General features: G+C 40.7%; 1 protein-coding gene across 1 annotated transcript; it reads left to right on the forward strand.

Annotated features, from left to right (window-relative positions):
* The first annotated feature begins 10,904 nt into the window (after positions 1-10,904).
* On the forward strand, positions 10,905-20,542 carry LOC129192898 (thrombospondin-1-like). Its single transcript, XM_054797321.1, has 22 exons — positions 10,905-11,184; positions 11,278-11,361; positions 11,434-11,993; positions 12,067-12,145; positions 12,768-12,857; positions 12,932-13,041; positions 13,320-13,445; positions 13,725-13,821; positions 13,903-14,076; positions 14,153-14,329; positions 14,407-14,580; positions 15,024-15,304; positions 15,388-15,606; positions 15,694-15,801; positions 16,475-16,634; positions 16,721-16,839; positions 17,133-17,367; positions 17,455-17,682; positions 17,763-18,034; positions 18,700-18,797; positions 18,883-19,022; positions 19,113-20,542. The coding sequence occupies exons 2-22, from the start codon at positions 11,298-11,300 to the stop codon at positions 19,118-19,120; spliced, it is 3,519 nt and encodes a 1,172-aa protein (XP_054653296.1). The 5' UTR covers positions 10,905-11,184; positions 11,278-11,297; the 3' UTR covers positions 19,121-20,542.
* The last annotated feature ends 204 nt before the right edge of the window (positions 20,543-20,746 follow it).

The raw sequence follows: 20,746 nt of genomic DNA on the forward strand, positions 1-20,746 counted from the left end.
TTACATTATCTATTACGGAGAAAATGTATTCGGTTTTTGGACGTTTCAGTTTTCGTCTGACCATTAATAACAAAAACCAAGGTTATATCTCCGATTTTGGTGCATATCACTTAAGCAAATAAGTCTAGCGTAGGAAGAAAAAGTATCTTGCTAGTCAAAAATCATTTGGACATTGATTTGAAATATACATTCTTCCTTTGAATTCAGTTTTAGCTGTGTAGCATCAAAGCCGTAACAGAGGCGGGCCAGGGTGAGTTGTTTCGCATTAAAAACTCGCTTCACTCGCCCTGTTGTGTTGAAAGCAATGTCACTGTCCAACAAGAGAGCCACAGAAAAAGGGATTCCTTAAACCAAACTGAAAGCACAGAATTGTCCAAAATATATTGCTAAGGAGAACTAAGGGATTTTTTTCAACCCTTGATTGGCTAATTGATTACGAACACCGGCTCAATGGTTTTGTCCATATAACATCACATGCTGAATAAATCTTAATGTCATTTTAAGCTTTTAGTTGAGAGCCAAGATTCAAACCCAGCACCACCTGGGCGTGAGACAGACATGCTAACCACATAGCCACCATAGTGGCGCCTTTGGTCCTTAGTGGGATCAGTGCATCTATAACACATAATAAGGGATTGTCGTGTTATATCACTTAATTTGTGGTGATTAAAGCGGGACTATTCTAAATCCTAAATAAACATCCTGATCTCCGAGGACAAATACATACATATCACCACCTTGACAGAATAAGGTGTCGTTAATCATCAAGTTGGCAGATTTTATAGGCCATGGAGGGCACCGGACTGTAAAATAGCTGCTCGGTTATCTTGAGACGTGGCATCTCCAACAGTTTTAACATCCTCGTCTCCATGGTGACAGCACACACTTCCCAAAAATCACAGCTCACAGAGGAGAAGGCCAGGAAACACGGGGTTTCCACAGCAAGTGGAGCTTGGAAATGTGTGCCAAGGGAGAAGGAAATGCTGCTGTTAACTTCAGGTTTGGGTCTGTCAAATCCAGTGTTTGATGCCATGGGGTATTTTTTTCAAAGTGACTATTTCCTGTGGCGACATTGTGCGCTCCATGGGCCTCATGCCGTAGCCTGGGTTCACTACTACTCACTACAGTAGGTTTTTTTTTAATACCAAAATGTCCTTGTTTGAAAGCTGTAAATGTGTGATCCTTCATGAAATTTTGCACATTTTATATACACGCCGTCCACAATTATTACACAATTTGCATTATTGATTATTAGTTTTATTATTTAACAATAACAGTGCCCTTGGTCAATCCAAAATGGTAATAAACCTCAAACTTGAATATTTAAGGAAGTGAAAGGTGAGGTTCTGACTTTTGTTGAGAATATCTCCGTGTGCACATTTACTGTATCAGGCAACTATTAGTGTGCAGAATTATTAGGCAACTTAAAGAAAAACAAAAGTATTGCCATCTCACTACTTTGTTTCATTTCTTTAAGTCAGAACTTCACAAATAAATATTTCGGACATTTCCAAAATTAAATCAGTGACCAGTATAGCCACCCTTCTTTTCAATTCCTTGGAAAAGCCTTCCATCCATGGAGTCTGTCAGTTGGCGTCTGTCTTGATCATTTGACCATCAACTTTTTGTGCAGCATCAACCAAAGCTTCCCAGACACTGTTCAGACAGGTGTACCTTTTTGCTTCACTGTAAATCTTACATTTAAGGGCCCACAAGTACTCAATAGGGTTTAGGCCAGGTGAGCAAGGATGTCATGTCATTATTTTTAAAGACCTTTTTAAGACCCTTACTAGTTAGCCACGCCGTGGAGTACTTGGATGCCTGAGACGGAGCATAGAAATCATGGTCTTCTTGAAAGATGCACACTTTTTCCTGTACCACCGTGGGAAGAAAGTGCCACTAGGCTTTAGAGTTGAGTTTGAGTTCATCTTCAACCTGAAAAGGCCCAACAAGCTCATCTTTGAATAATTCCGGTCCTGGTCCATCAAGAGTCACTCTAATTACTTCATAAAACATTTGAAAAATCTGTCTTCAGATATTTCTTGGCCAAGTCATAGCCTTTCAACTTGTGCGTCTTGTTCAGTGGTGGTCAAGTTCCAGCCTTTCTTACCTTGGCCATGTCTCTGAGCACTGAACACCAGGTACCGTACTTCTGGACACGCCAGGTAGATTACAGTTCTGGAATATGACAGCACTGGAGGATAATGGCTTCCTGGGAGCTTCACGTTTGATTTTTCTCACATATTTGGCAGTTAATTTCAATGTTTTTCTCTTGACAAGCTTCCTGCGACCCTTTTGTGCACTTGCAACAAAACATTTAATGGTTCTGTGGCCACGTCCTAATGTCTTGGCAATTTCAAGAGTGCTGCATGCCTATGAAAGATGTGTTACAGTTCTTGACTTTTTAGAGTCTGTTAAATCTATTTTCAGGCCCATTTTGCCCGAGGAAAAGAAGCTGCCTAATAATTGTGCACACCTAATAAAGGGTGTTGATCTCGTAAGACCACACCCTCCCTCAGTACACACATGCACATCACCTGGTATGCTTAAACTCAGTAGGCATTCAAGTTTATTCAGCTTGGGGTTGGAAAATATTCTTAAAAATGAGAATATGGTGAAATCTGGTAGATTTGTCATACTGGGTTCTACAGTTTCAGAGCATATGAGACACAGCAGTTTGGCACTGGATTCCGGAAGAATGAACATGCATTGGTCCATCCATTTACTTTTAAATGTTCTGTTTTTTTTCAATCAACTTCTTGCTTTTCAGCAATCCATGGTTCTCATTCGCTCAGCAAGTAAACAAACTACAGTCAAACTTGTCTATAGCGGCCACTAGAGGGAGTCTGCAAAAGTGGCCGCTATAGACAGGTTTGACTGTATTTCAGTGGCTCATTTTGAGTGACGTCACCGCATTTGCGCTCACATAACAGTGATAACTGAAGTAATTACGCCCGCAAACTGCCACTGCGATCGGTCCGCGAGCATGATTATATTTTATTATTATATTTCCCATTCACTTTTATTGGTCACAGGTCCGTAAAGGGACATCAGTGGGTCTGGATCCCGACCGCATAACTTAGCTTAGCATGGGAATAGCCTAAAGCAGCCATCACCAAATGGCGGACCTCTATCCCAGCTCAAAGGAATGTCTGCTGATATATTTCATTTTTAAATGTTTACTTTACAATACAATATATGACGTTATCTACTTGTGTGGTCCTAAAGGGACCCCTGCGCGACAGTGCTTTTAACACACTGACCCAAAAACGCACCTGTTCCGTCACCCACTGGTCAACGGCATCCGTTTAATGGAGGAAAGTCAGGAAGCAGCAGTGAGCGTTGTTAGCACCATCACTCAGCACACCTGAGGAGCCCATGGATGACTTGGTGTGGCCAAACAAAGTAGGCCAAGACCAGCTTTCTGAGAAAAGCTGCCATCCAACATCATCAGACTGTGACATCACTTGCAGGAATTGAACGTACTCACCGCCGTCAATCTATCATTTTTTCCCCATGTTTTTTTCCTTACATATGTCACGCTTCTAATGTCTAATCCCGCTCCAGGGCTTTTTGATGTATTAATGCTTGAAAATACAGATTTATTCATGGTGACGAATGAGAAAGACAATATCGTAAAGCAAACATATTTTATACCAAAAATAGTTCATTTCCCTTCAGCTGTGCTTTTCCACGAGGGTACTGGTGAGTGGCCTAATGATTTAAAGGGGCCTCTGCTCAGACATGTACCGGGATAAAACATTTTGCGACACACTGCCTCCAGCATTCTTGGGAAAATAATACTTTTTGACTCACTTCCTGGTAATGCCTCAAATAAGATGACTTGTTAGCACATTCTTCTCCCTACTTGTAGCGTTACTATAACTGGATATAGTTGGACACTTCTAAATATGAAATGATCTGAAAAAGCCCTCCGTGATTTCTTATTTTTTGCATGTTTGTCACACTTCAATGTTTCAGATCATCAAACAAATTTAAATATTAGTCGATGACAACACAACTGAGCTCTAAATGCAGTTTTTAAATGAAAGGTTTTATTATTAAGGGAGAAAAAAAATCCACACCGACATGGCCCTGTGTGAAAAAGTGATTAAAACATAACTTAACTGTGGTTTATCACACCTGAGTTCAATTTCTCGAGCCAGAGGCCTGATTACTGCCACGCCTGTTCTCAATCAAGATATCACTTAAATAGGACGTGCCTGACAAAGTGAAGTTGACCAACAGATCATCAGAACCTCAACATCATGCCGAGATCGAAAGAAATTCAGGAACAAATCAGAAGGAAAGTCATTGAAATCTGTCCGTCTGGGAAATGTTCTAAAGCCATTTCTAAAGCTTTGGGACTCCAGTAAACCACAGTGAGAGCCATTATCCTCAAATGGCGAAAATGTGGCACAGTGGTGAACCTTCCCCCACCAAAATTACCCCAAAAGTACAGCAACGACTCATCCAAGAGGTCCCAAAACACCCCAAAACAACATCCAAAGAGCTGCAGACCGCACTTGCCTCAGTTAAGGTTATGTTAAGGTTATGTTCATAAGTTCATGAGTCCACCATAAAAAAGACACTGGGCAAAAACGGCCTGCATGGCAGAGTTTCAAGATGAAAACCATTGCTGAACAGAAAGAACATTAAGGTTTGTCCCAATTTTGCCAGAAAGCATCAAAACAACAAAAGACCTTTGGGAAAATACTCTGTGGTCTGACGAGACAAAAGTTAAACTTTTTGGAGGGTGTGTGTCCCATTACATCTGGTGTAAAAGTAACGCAGCATTTCAAAAAAAGAATACCATGCCTCTTGGATGAGTCGCCGCTGCGTTCTTGTTCTAATTTTGGTTGGCTGGCCACTCCTGCGAAGGTTCACCACTGTTCCATGTTTTCACCATTTGTGGATAATGGCTCTCACTGTGGTTTGCTGGAGTCCCAAAGCTTTAGAAATGGCTCTATAACCTTTTCCAGACTGATAGATCTCAATTATGTTGTGTTATGTTTTAACAATCACTTCTTCACACAGGGCCATGTAGGTTTGGATTTTTTGTCTCCTTAATAATAATAAGTTTCATTTAAAAACTGCATTTCGTGTTCAGTTGTGTTGTCAATGACTAATATTTACATTTGTTTGATGATCTGAAATATTTAAGTGTGACAAACATGCAAAAAAATAAGAAATCAGGAAGGGGGCAAACACTTTTTCACACCACTGTATCTCTGTCACACAATAAAAATAAGACCAATTAATGAATGGATAAATAAACAAACAAAACAAATATAATGGATCAATGAATAAAATAAATTAATGCATAAATAATACAATAATACAAAAATATGTAACATGTAACCCTGGCTAAAAAAATCTACATAATAAATTCATAATAATGAATTTTAAGAAACTATAAATAAATTAATTAATAAACAACAGCATAAGCAAATTGTTGAATAAATACATTAACTGCAAAGTAAGTAAGTAAATAAATGGATGGATCAATTAAAAATACTTAAATGGGTCACAAAATAATAATTATGATTTTGGCCTGCATGCATAAAAATGAGGGCTGTTAAATGATTAAACATTTTAATCAGATTAGTCACAGTTTTCAATGTTTATATATATATATATATATATATATATATATATATATATATGTGTGTGTGTGTGTGTCTATGTATATGTGTGTGTGTATATACATATATATACATATATATGTATATATATGTATATAAGTCTGTATATATGTATATATGTATGTGTATGTATATATGTCTATATATGTATATGTACATATATATGTGTGTGTGTGTATGTATATATATGTGTGTGTGTGTGTATGTATATACGTATATATATATGTGTGTATATGTATGTATATATATATGTGTGTATATATATATACATCTATGTATATGTATGTATATGTATATATATATGTGTGTGTGTGTATATGGATATATGTGTATGTATATATATGTATATGTATGTGTGTGTATATATATATATATATATATATATATGTATGTTTTAACAGCTACAAATTAACTGAAAATTTAAATCCAGCTAAAAGATAGCATTCATCCATTTGCCTAACACTTGTTTCTGTAATAGTAGCAGAACATTTGAATCACATTTTAACAGTGTCATTATGAGCAATAAGGGGTTGCTATCAAAGACACCACGTAACAAGTTGAATTCACATTTTTGGAGTTTATTTTCTCGGATTTTTTGAGCATACTTAAATGCAGCAACTTGTACTTCCGCATTAAGAGTGGCAAAGTGAGTGATAAGAAAGTCCACTTATTGTTTTTCTTTGTGTTTATTTAGACCACACACACACGCATAATAAAGACATTGTTGTGATGTTCCTGAATGCATCTCGCGGTAGTCGAGTGACGATAAGGAAGTGTCGTTCCGAGGTTGAAGGACTGGAGATGTATTTGTGAGATGGAGATACATATCTGGTGTTGGAATTGCACTGCTGTTGATGTGTTCAGGTCAGAATAAAGTTATAAAAGAGCGGCAGACTGTGTGTGTCTCTGTGGGGAGCTACACTGTGCCGTCTGTCGTCATAACAGAGAGGCGTGGCTTGCCATGATGCGTATGCCTTAATTACGCAAAAAAATTTAACATAGAATTTAACACTATTTTTGACAGCCCTAAGCAAAATGTTTTTGAAAAAATTCAGGCGTATTTAGGAGGTGGAAGACAATGTTTTGAGTTGTGTAGTTCCTCATATTGAATGACTTCCAACAGTAATCATCGATGGACGTACACTCTGTAAATGTTTATCAGCGAGTCATGGCACGGTGTGTTTGACAAGCAGCTACAGAAGCTTCTTACGTCTTACGCACACTTTCCACTGTCTTTGTCGAGACGTGGCCGTGTCTGTTCACCTCAAACACCGCTGATGCACACTTAAGGCCTCCCCCGGGCGCTTGTGTCGGAGATAGGGAGGCACAGGAGTGGCTCAACTCCCCTTCAACAAATTCAAGTTCAAACACATTTCTGCTGAAAATACTTGGCAGTGAGCGTTTTAAATGTTTCAGAGGTTAGATTAGATTCATGAAGAGTACATTTGCAGCGTCATAACATAAATCCAATAAAAAGTTTTCTCTCAGATGTCTTAAGGTCACTGAACAAAATTAGTATTGCAGTCTTTATTATGACTTTTCTTCAGGTTAGATACCAAACATTTTTCACTGCATTTCACTTCCTTTTACAGCATGTACAGTACATATAAGCCTATATACAGTAGGGGTGCGAGATACTGCCAATTTAGATATCGATCCAATACCAAGTAAATACAGTAGTGCAGACACCGATGCTGATACTTTTTACTTGAAATGTTTCAAGATCATTGAATGATTTTGTGATTTTTCCTTTAATTTGTTGGTCATGATTATAATCACAATAAAACACAGGACAAAGATTTTAGGCAAACAAAAAAAATATTTGTATCCACAAACTTATTTGGGAACAATTCATCAGATAAACACGAAAACATACGATATAAGAATAGAAATACTTCCCTTGGTAACGATATAAGGATATTTGGTTCAGGCCCACTACAGTAGGCCTGCTGTGCTGAATACTGTCTTTGGTCACCATTAGTTTTGCTTTTTTAGTAATAAAATGATAATGTCCATATACATCTAGAATGTCACACACTCAGACAGTGTTTACTAGCTATTATGTGGACATATGCAAAAGTATTTGTAATTTTTACAAATATTTTGTTTTTTGTACGATACAGTCATCCCTCGCTACATCGCAGTTCCAACATCGCTCCTTCACTTCATCCATCCATCCATCTTCTTACGTTTATGCGAGGCCGGGCCACAGAGGCAGCAGCCTAAGCTGGGAAGCCCAGACTTCCCTCTCCCCGGCTACTTCGTCCAGTTGCTCCCGGTGGATCCCGAGGCGTTGCCAGGACATGGTCTCTTCGACGTGTCCTGGGTCTTCCCATCCTGACCAGATGGCCGAGGTCCCTCATCTGGCTCTTCTCAATGCGGAGGAGCAGCGGTTCAACTCCGAGTTTCTCCCAGAGATCATCTTATCTCTAAGGAAGAGCCCAGCCCACCCGACGGAGAAAACTCATTTCGGCCGCTTGGATCTGCAATCTTGTCCTTTCAGTCACTGCCCAAATTTCATGACCATAGGTGGGGGTACGAACGTATATCAACCGATCCCTCACTCTGTCGTGGTTTTTCAAAAATTATTTAAATAATAAATGAATGACTATGGACTATTATTAGTCAAAAAAAATTGAAAGACAAGTGATTTTATAATATTCTGGTCCCTAGGCGTCAGTAATGTTATATTGATGAGACATGACATATTACATTACCTCAGCACTGCATGGAGTCAGCCATGACATGTCCGACATGAGTGAAAAAAAAAAATCTCCAATTCCCTGTGGAAGTGGTATGTTTTTGGCTTCTTACTTTGTCCTTCTTCCCCTCTCTGTTTGAAACATTTTCTTAAGTTTAGAATAAGTACATTGGAGAGGCTAACTACTTAGCTCGGTAGCTTACTATGCGAGGCCGTCTCTTATGTCCCTGCACTGATCCCGTAGCCTGTGCAATGTGGCGTAAGTTATTTCTCTAATGTTTAAAAAAATATTTAGAAAGTCATAAACAAGTTTTCTATGCTCTAGCTACAAAAATATTCAGTTTATTAATATTGAATCCTATTTCACAGGAATTTACTTATCGCAGTCGGGCCAGGAACCAATTAACAGCGATAAACGAGGGACAACTTTTGTAACCTTATTTAAATATGACATATTCTATATTGTTGATAAAGGTAATTAATTACACTGTATTTGTGCTATCTAAGAGGCACACTTTTTGGTACAATTTCTATTCAAACCTATGCTGAAGTCTTTAACGAGGTACAGTTTAATGAAGACTTGCGTTGTCAGATGCACTATTTCAGGTCGGACCTTCTCTCACTCACTGATATGTGTCTCTTCCTGATAGAGAGAAGTTCTACGGAACACTTATAGTGGAAACGTTTCATATCTGTGGGCTGTTTCCGCTGAAGTTTTGGCTCAGCTTCCTGGGTAGTCATTAGTACTCGGTGCTCCAGTACGGTCTTGTCTTGTCCTCCTACGCCGTGAGGTCACACTCACACAGTCCCACCTGGCTGATATCACTGACCATCTTTCCCACCAGGACCAAACAAATCTGTTTCCACCTCCCATCCTACACTATTTCACAAGCTTTCTCAGATACTTTCCATTTGAATCACAATCTGACCAGTGAACACGACGACATGTATGCACACAGCTAGCCTACTTCTAGTCACAGTCTTACGTCTCAACTAACAGCTTTCCGCACCATGTCTGTATTGTGCTCTGACTTAAAGCAGCACACACACTTTTCATCAGCTTCTTTCAGGACGTGTGGAGAGAAATAACTGTCAGCTTTTAATGGGCGGCGGTCTGGCAAAGAAATAGGAGTCGGAAACAAGAGGTGGAAGGTTAAATGCTATGCAATAAATGCGCTGGTTGATGTCTAATGTAAGTGTAAAGTGTAATTGGGCCGTGCAAGTTATGCAAATTATGCATTTTGCCAATTATGCATTTAAAAACAGAGCTTCATTGAGAAACCGCAAATATTGTCTTGACGAGCGAGCAAATAAGCATGGAATCAACTGATAAGACAGCAAATACAGTATGTTTATTCACTTTCACATTGCATTTGGTTATTTCTTTTTTAAAATACATATAATATCTGTATTGTCTTGTTATTATATGTAACATTTGCTAGATATATTTTAAAATCAATATTGGTTTATTCACCTACTGTGACCCCCATTGTATCTTATATCAGGTATTTCCTTTTTTAAATAAATATGTATTTTTATTATGTTGTATTTATGACGTTCTACTCATTTTATTATTTATTTTATCATATGCATAGTATTTCAAAAACATAATTAAATTAAAAGATGTTTGCGATTATCATGTATTAATTCATTATGGGTACATAAAATGTATGCTTTTCAACAACTTACAATGAACAAAAAAAGCTAAATTAAATAAAAAAAACTGTAGTAATATGTATGTACATATGTAATACAATGTTTATTTTTTTAAATAGATTTTTTATTTTTTTTTAATAATAAATGAGGTTGCAAGTAAAACAATCGAATATATTCCATTATTATTGTTATTATACAAATTAGGATTTTCTTTCTCTCTTAATCTTAAATATTTGACTGAAGTGAACAGTATATATTTCACCTAACAATAAAAACATTTGTAATATGTATATATTTATCATACATTATTAATAAATTATGGATATTACTAATACAAAATAATAAGATAAAATACAATTGCATTAAATTAATAAAATACATTCACTCAGACGCATAACAAAAACATTAAAATGCACCCCAAAGTATCTCTTAAGGCCCAGGGAGTTAATTTACTACATGAAATTGATTATTGATGATTGTGTATGTATGCGGTGTTGCTCCTTACAATATGACGCCCAGAGGACTCTCACTGGCTTACTCAGTGAGTCACCTAGTGGCCACATTAGAAATGACACACTGTGAAACGGCTTCAATTGTACAGTCCACAAAATATGAGCTGCTATTAGTAAACATACAACTTTAAATTACGGAATATATTGTTTCATATGTATTTCACGCAAATGATAATCATGACCAATGATGACCAGGTGATTCAGGCTCAGACATAAATCTGTACACATTGTCCTAGAAAGTAACATTTACTAAAACTACAAGTATTTACAGGGCGATTAAGCTTTTATTGACCGGAAACGGCCCTTTGGCACCGGTGAGTGTATGGAATATTTGTCCTATGATGGAAATGCAGTTCAGGAATGCATATTTGTGCGCGTCTCGGATATGACTGCGACTGCTGTGTGAGGTAAGAGGCCAAGGTCCGCCCCCAAGTGTGCGCCTCTGGCCTCCCATTGGTGCAGCCTGCACCTCAGGAATGTCTCTCAACTCTTCAAATAGCCTCCCCTGCGCTCGACTTGTCAGTGGTGTCCAACGTTTGAGCCTCCATCGGAATAAAATTATAGGAGAAAACAACTTTTAAGTTGAGCCTCCTCCATCTCCAAGAGGGACAGGATAAATCATCACATAAGGACGTCCTTTTTCATCTTTTGAGGAGTTTTCTCTTTTAAGGTGTGTAAAGTATTTTAAACGCTTAATAGACTTTATTAGTGAACATCTGACCTGTGTAATGGTGTAAAATGTACATTTTTGTCTGCACTATAGCTTTAACTTCAGAAAAGGAGATGATGCTGTGGAGCATCTTTCTGCTGCTGATGGTTTGGAGGTGTGAGGGTGCAACATTGGCAGGTGAGCATGCAAAAAAATGTTAAATGTTATATTTAAGGAATATTTAAATGACAACTTCTGTTTGTGCGGCAGAGGCTCGTGATGACAACAGTGTGTATGACTTATTCGATCTGGTGCGAGTGAACAAGAGGCACAACGGGGTGACTCTGGTCAAAGGTGCTGACCCTTACAGCCCGGCGTACAAGGTGCTCAATGCAGACCTAATCCCCCCGGTTCCCGACAACTCCTTCGGGGACCTCATTGACTCCGTCCAATCCGAGAGGGGCTTCATCCTCCTGGTCAACCTGAAGCAATCGAGGAAGAACAGAGGAAGCCTTCTGACCATTGAGAAGAAAGATGGGTCTGGTCCGGTGTTTGAGATCATTTCCAACGGCAAGGCCAATTCGTTGGATGTCTTCTACTCCACCGGCAACCATCAGGAGCTGGTGTCCATCGAAGAAGCTCACTTGGCCACAGGACACTGGAAGAACATCACGCTCTTTGTCCAGGATGACCGCGTGAAGCTTTTTGTGGGCTGTGAGGAGATCAATGTGTCCGAGATGGACGAGTCCATCCAGAATGTGTTGTCCCTGGAGCTGGCAGACACCTCTAGGCTCAGGATTGGGAAGGGAGCTGCAAGGGACAAATTTATGGTAAGGGTTTTAGTAGAACGCCTCTCTTTGATTTTATGTGGAATACTTTTCTAATAATGCTGTCTTTCTTCAGGGAGTGCTTCAGAATGTGAGATTTGTCTTTGGGACATCTCTGGAGACCATCCTGAGAAATAAGGGATGCCAAACTGGAGGTAAGTCTTTAAAGTGTATTGCAGTGAACCATACCTGCTCATTTTCAATGATGGAAAGTCTTCAAACTGTCCAGTATTTAGCTTGAAAAACAACAATGCATATAATAATATAAATGCTATTATAATAACATACAGTAAATGTTATTATAAGGCACATCATTGATTGTCAAACTGTGGTACGAGGACTAATGGTGTTATGCGTCCTGGTGTGGAGGGACACCAGAAGTATTCAGCAAATGTATACATGAAATACGTATGAAATAATCATACAAATTCAAATGTGTTCAACAAATATTCTCTGAAATAGAATCCAAATGAAATGTTCCTTTTCTGGAATATTAATGTTGAAAAATGGTAATACTTAGGTTAGATTAGCTAGATTTGTATTGATCCCAAGGTGTGCGCCCCCAGGGAAATCAAGGTTCCAGTAGCAGCAACACTGTATGTAGTATACAGGACCGTAACAATAGCAGCACAGCATGCAGAGTAAAAAAAAGGTGGAAATAGAATGATAATGTAGGAATAAAAACATCAGCCACATTACAATATTGCACATTATTTTCAATTTGCAAAGCAAAATACTGTCAAACAGTATTAATTGATCCTCTACCTTGCCTTGCAGCGACTTTAACCGATGTTCTCACTCTGGAAAACCCAGTGAACGGCTCCAGTCCGGCCATTAGGACTGATTACACTGGCCACAAAACCAAAGGTAAGGAACCAAAATGTGCCTCATTTTCACTTTGAGAGGAGAGCTCATCAACTGGTTTGTTTTTCTGTGCTCAGATATGCAGTCTTTCTGTGACCTCTCTTGCGAGGACATCGCAGGCATGTTCAAGGAGCTGCGGGGACTCGGCGTGGTGGTTAAGCATCTGTCCAACGAGATCCGTAAAGTGGTAAGCTCTTCATCACCTCCTGTGCGCTCCAAGTTAGCACATTCCCAGTGCCACTTGTCGCTGCTGTCATGGCATCCCCTCAGCCAAGTCCCTAATGAGACCCATGTGGTTACACAAATATGTTGGTTATATTTGCTCACTAGAGTCAAGCAATGTCTTAATCATTATGTCGGCTGGTGATTCATTTGTACTGGAACGTTGGCAAAGTCTAAGTTTTCCATTCTTGGTCCCAAGCTACCGACCCCCCTTCCTCACTCTAGTCCTCTTTTTCTCTGCAGTCTGAGGTCAGCACAGAGATTCAAAGTCAAATCAGGAGACACAGCAGTGTGTGCACCCACAACGGGATCGTGCACAAGGACAAAGACGAATGGACGGTGGACGGCTGCACTGAGTGTACCTGCCAGGTAAGTGAAGGAACACCTGTGTTTCCTGCTGTGGACGCCAAACACGATGTGAACCGCTTAGTGAAGCTTCTTGGAAACAAACAATAGCAGCATGGGGACATTTCCCTGCATGGAATGTGTAATTATTTTTGTCAGGCTTATGATTTGTGTCAACAAAGCAGGAGTGTGAAGCCCCTGATAACAATCACACTGTTGTACAAGATAGCAATTAGTCCTCGCGGAGCACAATCGAAAACACCTCTATTATTCTTGTACTGATGCGACTGTCCCTCCATTTAGAACTCTGCCACTGTATGTCGAAAAATCTCCTGCCCTCTTATTCCCTGTGCCAATGGCACCGTTCCAGAGGGAGAGTGCTGCCCACGTTGCGGCAACCGTGAGTTTTTATCTTCAAATTTGTGCTTTGTGTCTCCTTCCTTGTTAAAATGCCATGCTTGAACCACCTCTCCTCTTCCAGCAAATGACTCTGCAGAAGACGACTGGTCCTCCTGGTCTCAGTGGACCCAGTGCTCTGTGACATGTGGTCGGGGCATCCAGCAGCGTGGACGTTCCTGTGATCGCATCAACAGCAACTGCGAGGGCACCTCAGTCCAAACCCGAGACTGCTTCCCTCAAGAATGCGACAAACGCTGTAAGTCCACTAAAATTATTCTTGGAATCTGCTATTTGAGGATGAGAGGACTGAATGTTGTGTCTGGCACTCACAGTCAAACAAGACGGAGGTTGGAGCCATTGGTCTCCCTGGTCCTCATGCTCTGTGACCTGTGGGGAGGGGGTCATCACCCGCATCCGCCTCTGCAACTCCCCCACGCCGCAGATGGGAGGCATGGAATGCCAAGGAGAGGGACGGCAGACTGAAATCTGCCACAAGTCACCTTGTCCTAGTAAGCTCAATTCCATCATCAAAATTATATTTTAATTTAACAAAAAAACATACTAACTGTTGTTGTCACTCTTTCAGTTGACGGAGGTTGGGGACCATGGTCACCATGGGACACTTGCACAGTTACATGTAACGGAGGCATCCAGAGCCGCAAACGTCTCTGTTCTGATCCTGTTCCCAAATACGGAGGAAAAGATTGCGTTGGGGATGCCAGCATGTCTCAAGTGTGCAACAAGCAAGAGTGTCCCATTGGTGAGCAATTATGACAACTATTAGTGAAGTACCATGACGACTTGAATATAAGACTACCCTGAATATAAGATGAACACACAGAATGAACCTTTTTTTTCAAGGAAATAACCACGGTTAGATTGCAAAAAAAGGATATCAGTTGTCTGCTTCATTGATCACCATTATTAGCAGCATAACTCCTCCTGTTGTTTGCTACCTTTGAACCGCCTTTTCCGTCTCATGTCGCGGCTACATCTCTCAAGGTCTCCAGTGTGTGAGTGACAGGAAGAAAAGCTTGTTTGCAAGTATCAATCTCTAGACCCCAATTATTAGGTGACCTGTCCTTTCCGGACTATTTCCTACTATGAAAAAAATGACTGTGGAAAAATCTTACATGCGGTTCAATACTGTACTTTGACATTAAATTTGCAAAATATCACACCAACGCATTTTTCTCTCTGTAGACGGTTGCCTCTCCAGTCCGTGCTTCCCCGGGTCAAAGTGTACCAGCTTCCCAGATGGCTCGTTCAAGTGTGGAAAGTGTCCAATTGGTTACACCGGAAACGGCGTCACCTGCAAAGACATTGATGAGTGTAAAGAGGTCCCTGATGCTTGCCACACACAAAATGGAATCCATCGCTGTGAGAACACAGAGCCAGGTTACAACTGTCTGCCATGCCCTGCACGTTACTCCGGTCCGCAACCCTTCGGAAGAGGAGTGGAGCAGGCGACTGCTAAAAAACAGGTTTGAATTATTACTCTGCGCATGCATGGAAAGTAAGCTTGCTGTTTCTGTTATATTACTTCTCTGGAATGTTTTATTTCCAGGTTTGCAAACCACGTAACCCTTGCCAGGATGGTAGCCACAATTGCAACAAAAACGCCAACTGCATCTACTTGGGCGTCTTCTCCGAGTCCATGTTCCGCTGTGAGTGCAAGCCAGGGTATGCCGGGAATGGGCATATCTGCGGAGAAGACACTGACCTGGATGGATGGCCCAACTCCGAACTGTTGTGTGTGGAGAATGCAACCTACCACTGCAAAAAGGTAGCCTACTTGGGCTGGACAGACATTCAAAACACCCCAATTCCTTGACTATCCATCAATCTAACTGACTTTTTTTTTCTTACACAGGATAACTGCCCCAACCTTCCCAATTCTGGTCAGGAAGATCATGACAAGGACGGCCGTGGTGATGAATGTGACCACGATGATGACAATGATGGCATCCCTGATGACAGAGTGAGTCATCCCAACAGTGTTTTTTATTGGTTTAACATTGAGCCTTCACCGCAGAGCAGACATAGCTGCAATTCAGTCTTATGCAGACCAGCAGGGATACAAAGCTCTATGTGTGTGTGTGTGTGTGTGTGTGTGTGTGTGTGTGTGTGTGTGTGTGCATGCTTGTTTGCTCCAATATTATGTCTATATTGTCACATATTTTAACATCAGAGATGCTCTATTTATAACCAGGGTCTTTATTCACCTAAACCCCTAAAAAAATTTAGATTAAGAAAAAAAAATTAAGAAAAAGATGTAATTTTTTAACTCTAATAATGATCTGGAGTGCATGATAAAGTGGACAGGAATACTTAACCCTCTTTAACCACATATTTGCAGTTTTTATTAACAAGTATATTGCACAACACAGCAGCAACAGAACCAATGTTGTAATGCTGGTAAGGAGCAAACCGCTCAGCCAGGCTTAACACCACTGATGAGTTCACTGTAAACAACAGTACAGCAAGTGTAACACACACGGGTTTCACACCAACAGCTGAGTAGCTCAACCAATATTTTAAAGCGTATGCAGAGGCAGCTAAAGCTGCTGGAGATTCTGCAGTTAATTTAATACAAGTGTTAATTGGAACATGTATGCAGTAGTAACTGCTTTGCATTTTCTTTTCAATTTCAGGACAACTGCCCACGAGTGTACAATCCTGCCCAATATGATGCAGACAGGGATGATGTTGGCGACAGCTGTGACAACTGCGTGTTTGAGGCCAACACTGACCAGACTGACACTGATAACAATGGGGAGGGAGATGCCTGTGCTGTGGACATTGACGGTGATGGTAAGAGACAGTCTTATTATGTTTCCGCTCTTCAAACATTTACTTAGTCCCACAGGCTAATACAAGGATGCATTTCAACTCAACAGGCATTCTGAATGAGCATGACAACTGCCCATATGTTTACAACGTGGATCAGAGGGATACAGACAGGGACGGAGTGGGAGACCACTGTGATAACTGCCCTCTGGAGCACAACCCTGATCAGGTAAGGTTGGCTTTATATTAGTCATTCGTGAGCACAGAGCAGTGCTGTGTTGGTCACAAAGTACGATTCGTCTGGAGGCTATAACGAAAAGAAAGGAATGTGTTTATCTATTTGAAGCAAATATGATTTAAGATTTAGCCGTAGCTTGCATACCTCAACACAAGTGTCTGCTTTTAGATGCCATCCATAGCATCGCCTCTCATACCAACGCTGGTGCAAAAACAAGAACGAGCAACAAGAGTTCTTTTCACAGTCTACAAACTTATAAAACTAAGAATTCCCCTCTCCCGCAGATCGACTCGGACTCAGATCTCGTGGGAGACAAGTGCGACAACAACCAGGACATTGACGAGGACGGCCACCAGAACAATTTGGACAATTGTCCTTACATCCCCAACGCCAACCAGGCTGACCACGACAAGGATGGCAAGGGCGACGCCTGTGACCACGATGACGACAATGACGGCATTCCTGATGACAAGGACAACTGCAGGCTGGCCTTTAACCCCGATCAGCTGGACTCTGATGGTGAGTCACTCCTATCAGTCTTACAGTATTATCAAGACTGTTATGTCATGTCCACACCTAGTTATATACTGGATGTCCTTCTCTTAGGTGATGGCCGAGGGGATGTGTGCAAAGATGATTTCGACCAAGACAACGTCCTGGACATTTACGATGTTTGTCCAGAGAACTTTGCCATCAGTGAAACTGACTTCCGAAGATTCCAGATGGTTCCTTTGGATCCTAAAGGCACCTCTCAAATTGATCCCAACTGGGTGGTCAGACATCAGGGCAAGGAGTTGGTACAGACTGTCAACTGCGACCCGGGCATTGCTGTTGGTACGGAACATAGACACACATCTTGTTCTGACACAATGTAGTTGCTATCGAATCCTAAACCATCTCCTATCTAAACACAGGTTTTGATGAGTTCAGTGCTGTGGACTTCAGTGGAACCTTCTTCGTCAACACAGATCGGGATGACGACTATGCTGGTTTTGTGTTTGGCTACCAGTCCAGCTCTCGATTCTACACGGTCATGTGGAAACAGATCACACAGACCTACTGGTCTCACACTCCCACAAGGGCTCAAGGCTACTCAGGCCTGTCTATCAAAGTGGTCAACTCCACCACTGGGCCTGGCGAGCACCTGAGGAACGCCTTGTGGCATACTGGAGACACACCCGGACAGGTGAGCAAAAATTTAAAAGATTTAAAAGTATACTATTTTCTCAGTCTCAGAGGTCCCAAAGTAGTGTATTCCAACACGACGTTTGATTGGCTGTGTGGCTTCAAGAAGCGCAACTGTGCACTCTATTCACTTTTTACATATACACTACATATATACAACTCTTCACTTGTCCAGAGCGTAACATACAGCAGTGTAACATCCACACACGAGGAAACAACGGCTAGCAACATCAGCATGTCTGTGAGCTAAAGGGCTAACATTACAGTCGCATTTTAATAGCAAAATCATGCTAGGTTAGTCTACTGTAGTCGCTGAAGAAAAACTAAATGATCAAACGTCTTTGGCTGACTGACTGATAGTTGGTTATTTTGAGATGTGTAGCATAGCCTGCTTTTTCCAAAACTGTCCTCCATAAAGTGTTGGCTGGATAAACGGAGCAGGCTCACCGAGCCAGAGGGTCAGAGGCGGTGTCATGTCAATGAGGAAGAGGGGAGTTTTGGTTTTGATTGAAATCTTGAAACCTCCAAACTGACCGAAGTGAGGAAGTTGACAGATTTTTCTCATGTTTGCTGGTCATAAACAGGCTCTAGGGACACATCTTTTTTCTAGGGGAACTTTAAGAAATAGGAGAACTTTAAAGTTTGAACTTTTGTCATGATTTGCAGGTACGTACACTGTGGCACGACCCTAAGAACATCGGCTGGAAGGACTTCACCGCCTACAGGTGGCACCTTACCCATAGACCAAAGAGTGGACTTATTAGGCAAGTTCTGGTGACCTCATTAGAAATGTTACGTTTGTATTTCTGAAGCAGCAACGATCTGACATGAGTCCCATCTGTTTTTCAGAGTGGTGATGTATGAGGGAAAGAGAATCATGGCCGACTCCGGAAACATCTATGACAAAACCTACGCTGGGGGACGACTAGGCTTGTACGTCTTCTCTCAGGAGATGGTTTACTTCTCCGACCTTAAATATGAATGTAGAGGTGAGGACAATAAATGACATGATGTAAATATACAGTCAATGTAACGCACCTTAGAAGACATAAGACTTTACATGTAACTTTGCCTTTCAGATGCGTAATGCAATGAAGCCTGGCTGAACACGTCTTCCAGTTTTGAAGCAATGCACATTGGAGGAATGATGGTAGCGTGAGGTAACGTGACCTCAGGACTTTAAAGCCAAAGGAAAGTTCAATGATATTTCTGCACCAATTGTGAGCACAGCTCTGCTCAGAAGAATCCGGCCCCCCTCCCTTTGCAGCTCTGAAGGCGGGGAGGGGGGCACATTTATTGCTTTGCACACCTGAACTTTGCTGGTATCCCTCTGTGGAGGAAGGATGAAAGGGAACATTCCTTCAGTTTTCTTTTCATCTTTGAGCATTAATTTACATCTGCTGTGGACTCTTTTTTTATTTTTGGTATTAAGAGAGCAGTAGGAGAACTTTCTTTGGCTGGGGGGCTACGTATCTCCCCTACCCCTCCTCAACGGAGCCATTGAGGGAGCATGGACCGTTTGGAATGACTGTTACGATCACAGATTGTGAGTGTGGTTTGAGTGAATGTGCATGTGTTTGTTTTTTTTTTTTTAAAAAAAGGCTATTTTTCAACATTTCTTTCAGTGACCCCCTCCAAATCTTGATCCAGATCTGTATTATTAAAGGTCTTCTACATATATAGGGATGGCCGGACATTAGAACATCTCAGGTTAAGCACAAAAAGGAGAGCACAGGGCCTCAGAGCAAATGCTTTGAAATTATCTACGTTCTTTTATGAAGACATTAAGGGATGCGGACATAGTAATCAATCAATATGATAACGCCCATCCCTATCAACAGCAAGGTCAGTCTACTCCCACGTGTAAGTTAATTATATATATTTCATTCAAATTTCACCATCCCAACAACCCTCGAGCATCTCTGCTTGTGCACGGCATGCACGAGAGGTGTGCCTGAGCTTGTGTGTGCAAAAAAACGAAAAGGATATTCTTTTAAGTACAAATATTACCTCATGAACTGTTTTTGTATCGAGGCCAGCAATAGACACCGATGACTTTTCTTAGTATAAATTGGATGGCTTCAATTAGTTTTTGTCTTTATTGGTTGCTTTTTTTCTGGTCTGTTCTGCAAGACTGTACTATCAATCATGTGTTGTAAATATATAAAATATTTTTATAGGGGGGAAAAAAAAAGAAGCCCAAACAGGAACAATTATGTTGTGCTCTATGTATTTTTCACTGCCTTTTTTGGATAAATTATTGTGATGTTGAAGTCATTTGTGTAGATATATGCTATTTAAATAATTTATCTAGAAGCCTCATGGAAGCGTTTCTGTCTGTATAAACTTATTTGCACACTGATATGAGGATGTCTTTTTTTGTTTTTTTTTATGTTTTTGACGCTTTTCTATATACGCTTTTGTTTTTTGTTTTTTTGACCAAACAAAAAAAAAAAAAGTACTGTTTATACTCCTTGTTCTTTTAATATGTGAACAATAAACACTTTCAAGAGAGAAATATCTGTCATCACTTGCCTGTCAGACACAAAAGTGGAACAGTCCAATGGCTAGTGCAGGGACGGGACGTTATATTTACTTTGATGGAGCTCTCCTCCTTAGAAAAGCAAAAGGGGAGTCGAGCCACGCTGTGTCAAGCAAATGGAATCCATTAGTCGAGTCTGCTGAAGCCTTGGAGAAAGGGAGTATCCTTGGG

The sequence above is a fragment of the Dunckerocampus dactyliophorus genome, chromosome 13 (assembly GCF_027744805.1).
Source record: "Dunckerocampus dactyliophorus isolate RoL2022-P2 chromosome 13, RoL_Ddac_1.1, whole genome shotgun sequence".
NCBI lineage: Eukaryota > Metazoa > Chordata > Actinopteri > Syngnathiformes > Syngnathidae > Dunckerocampus > Dunckerocampus dactyliophorus.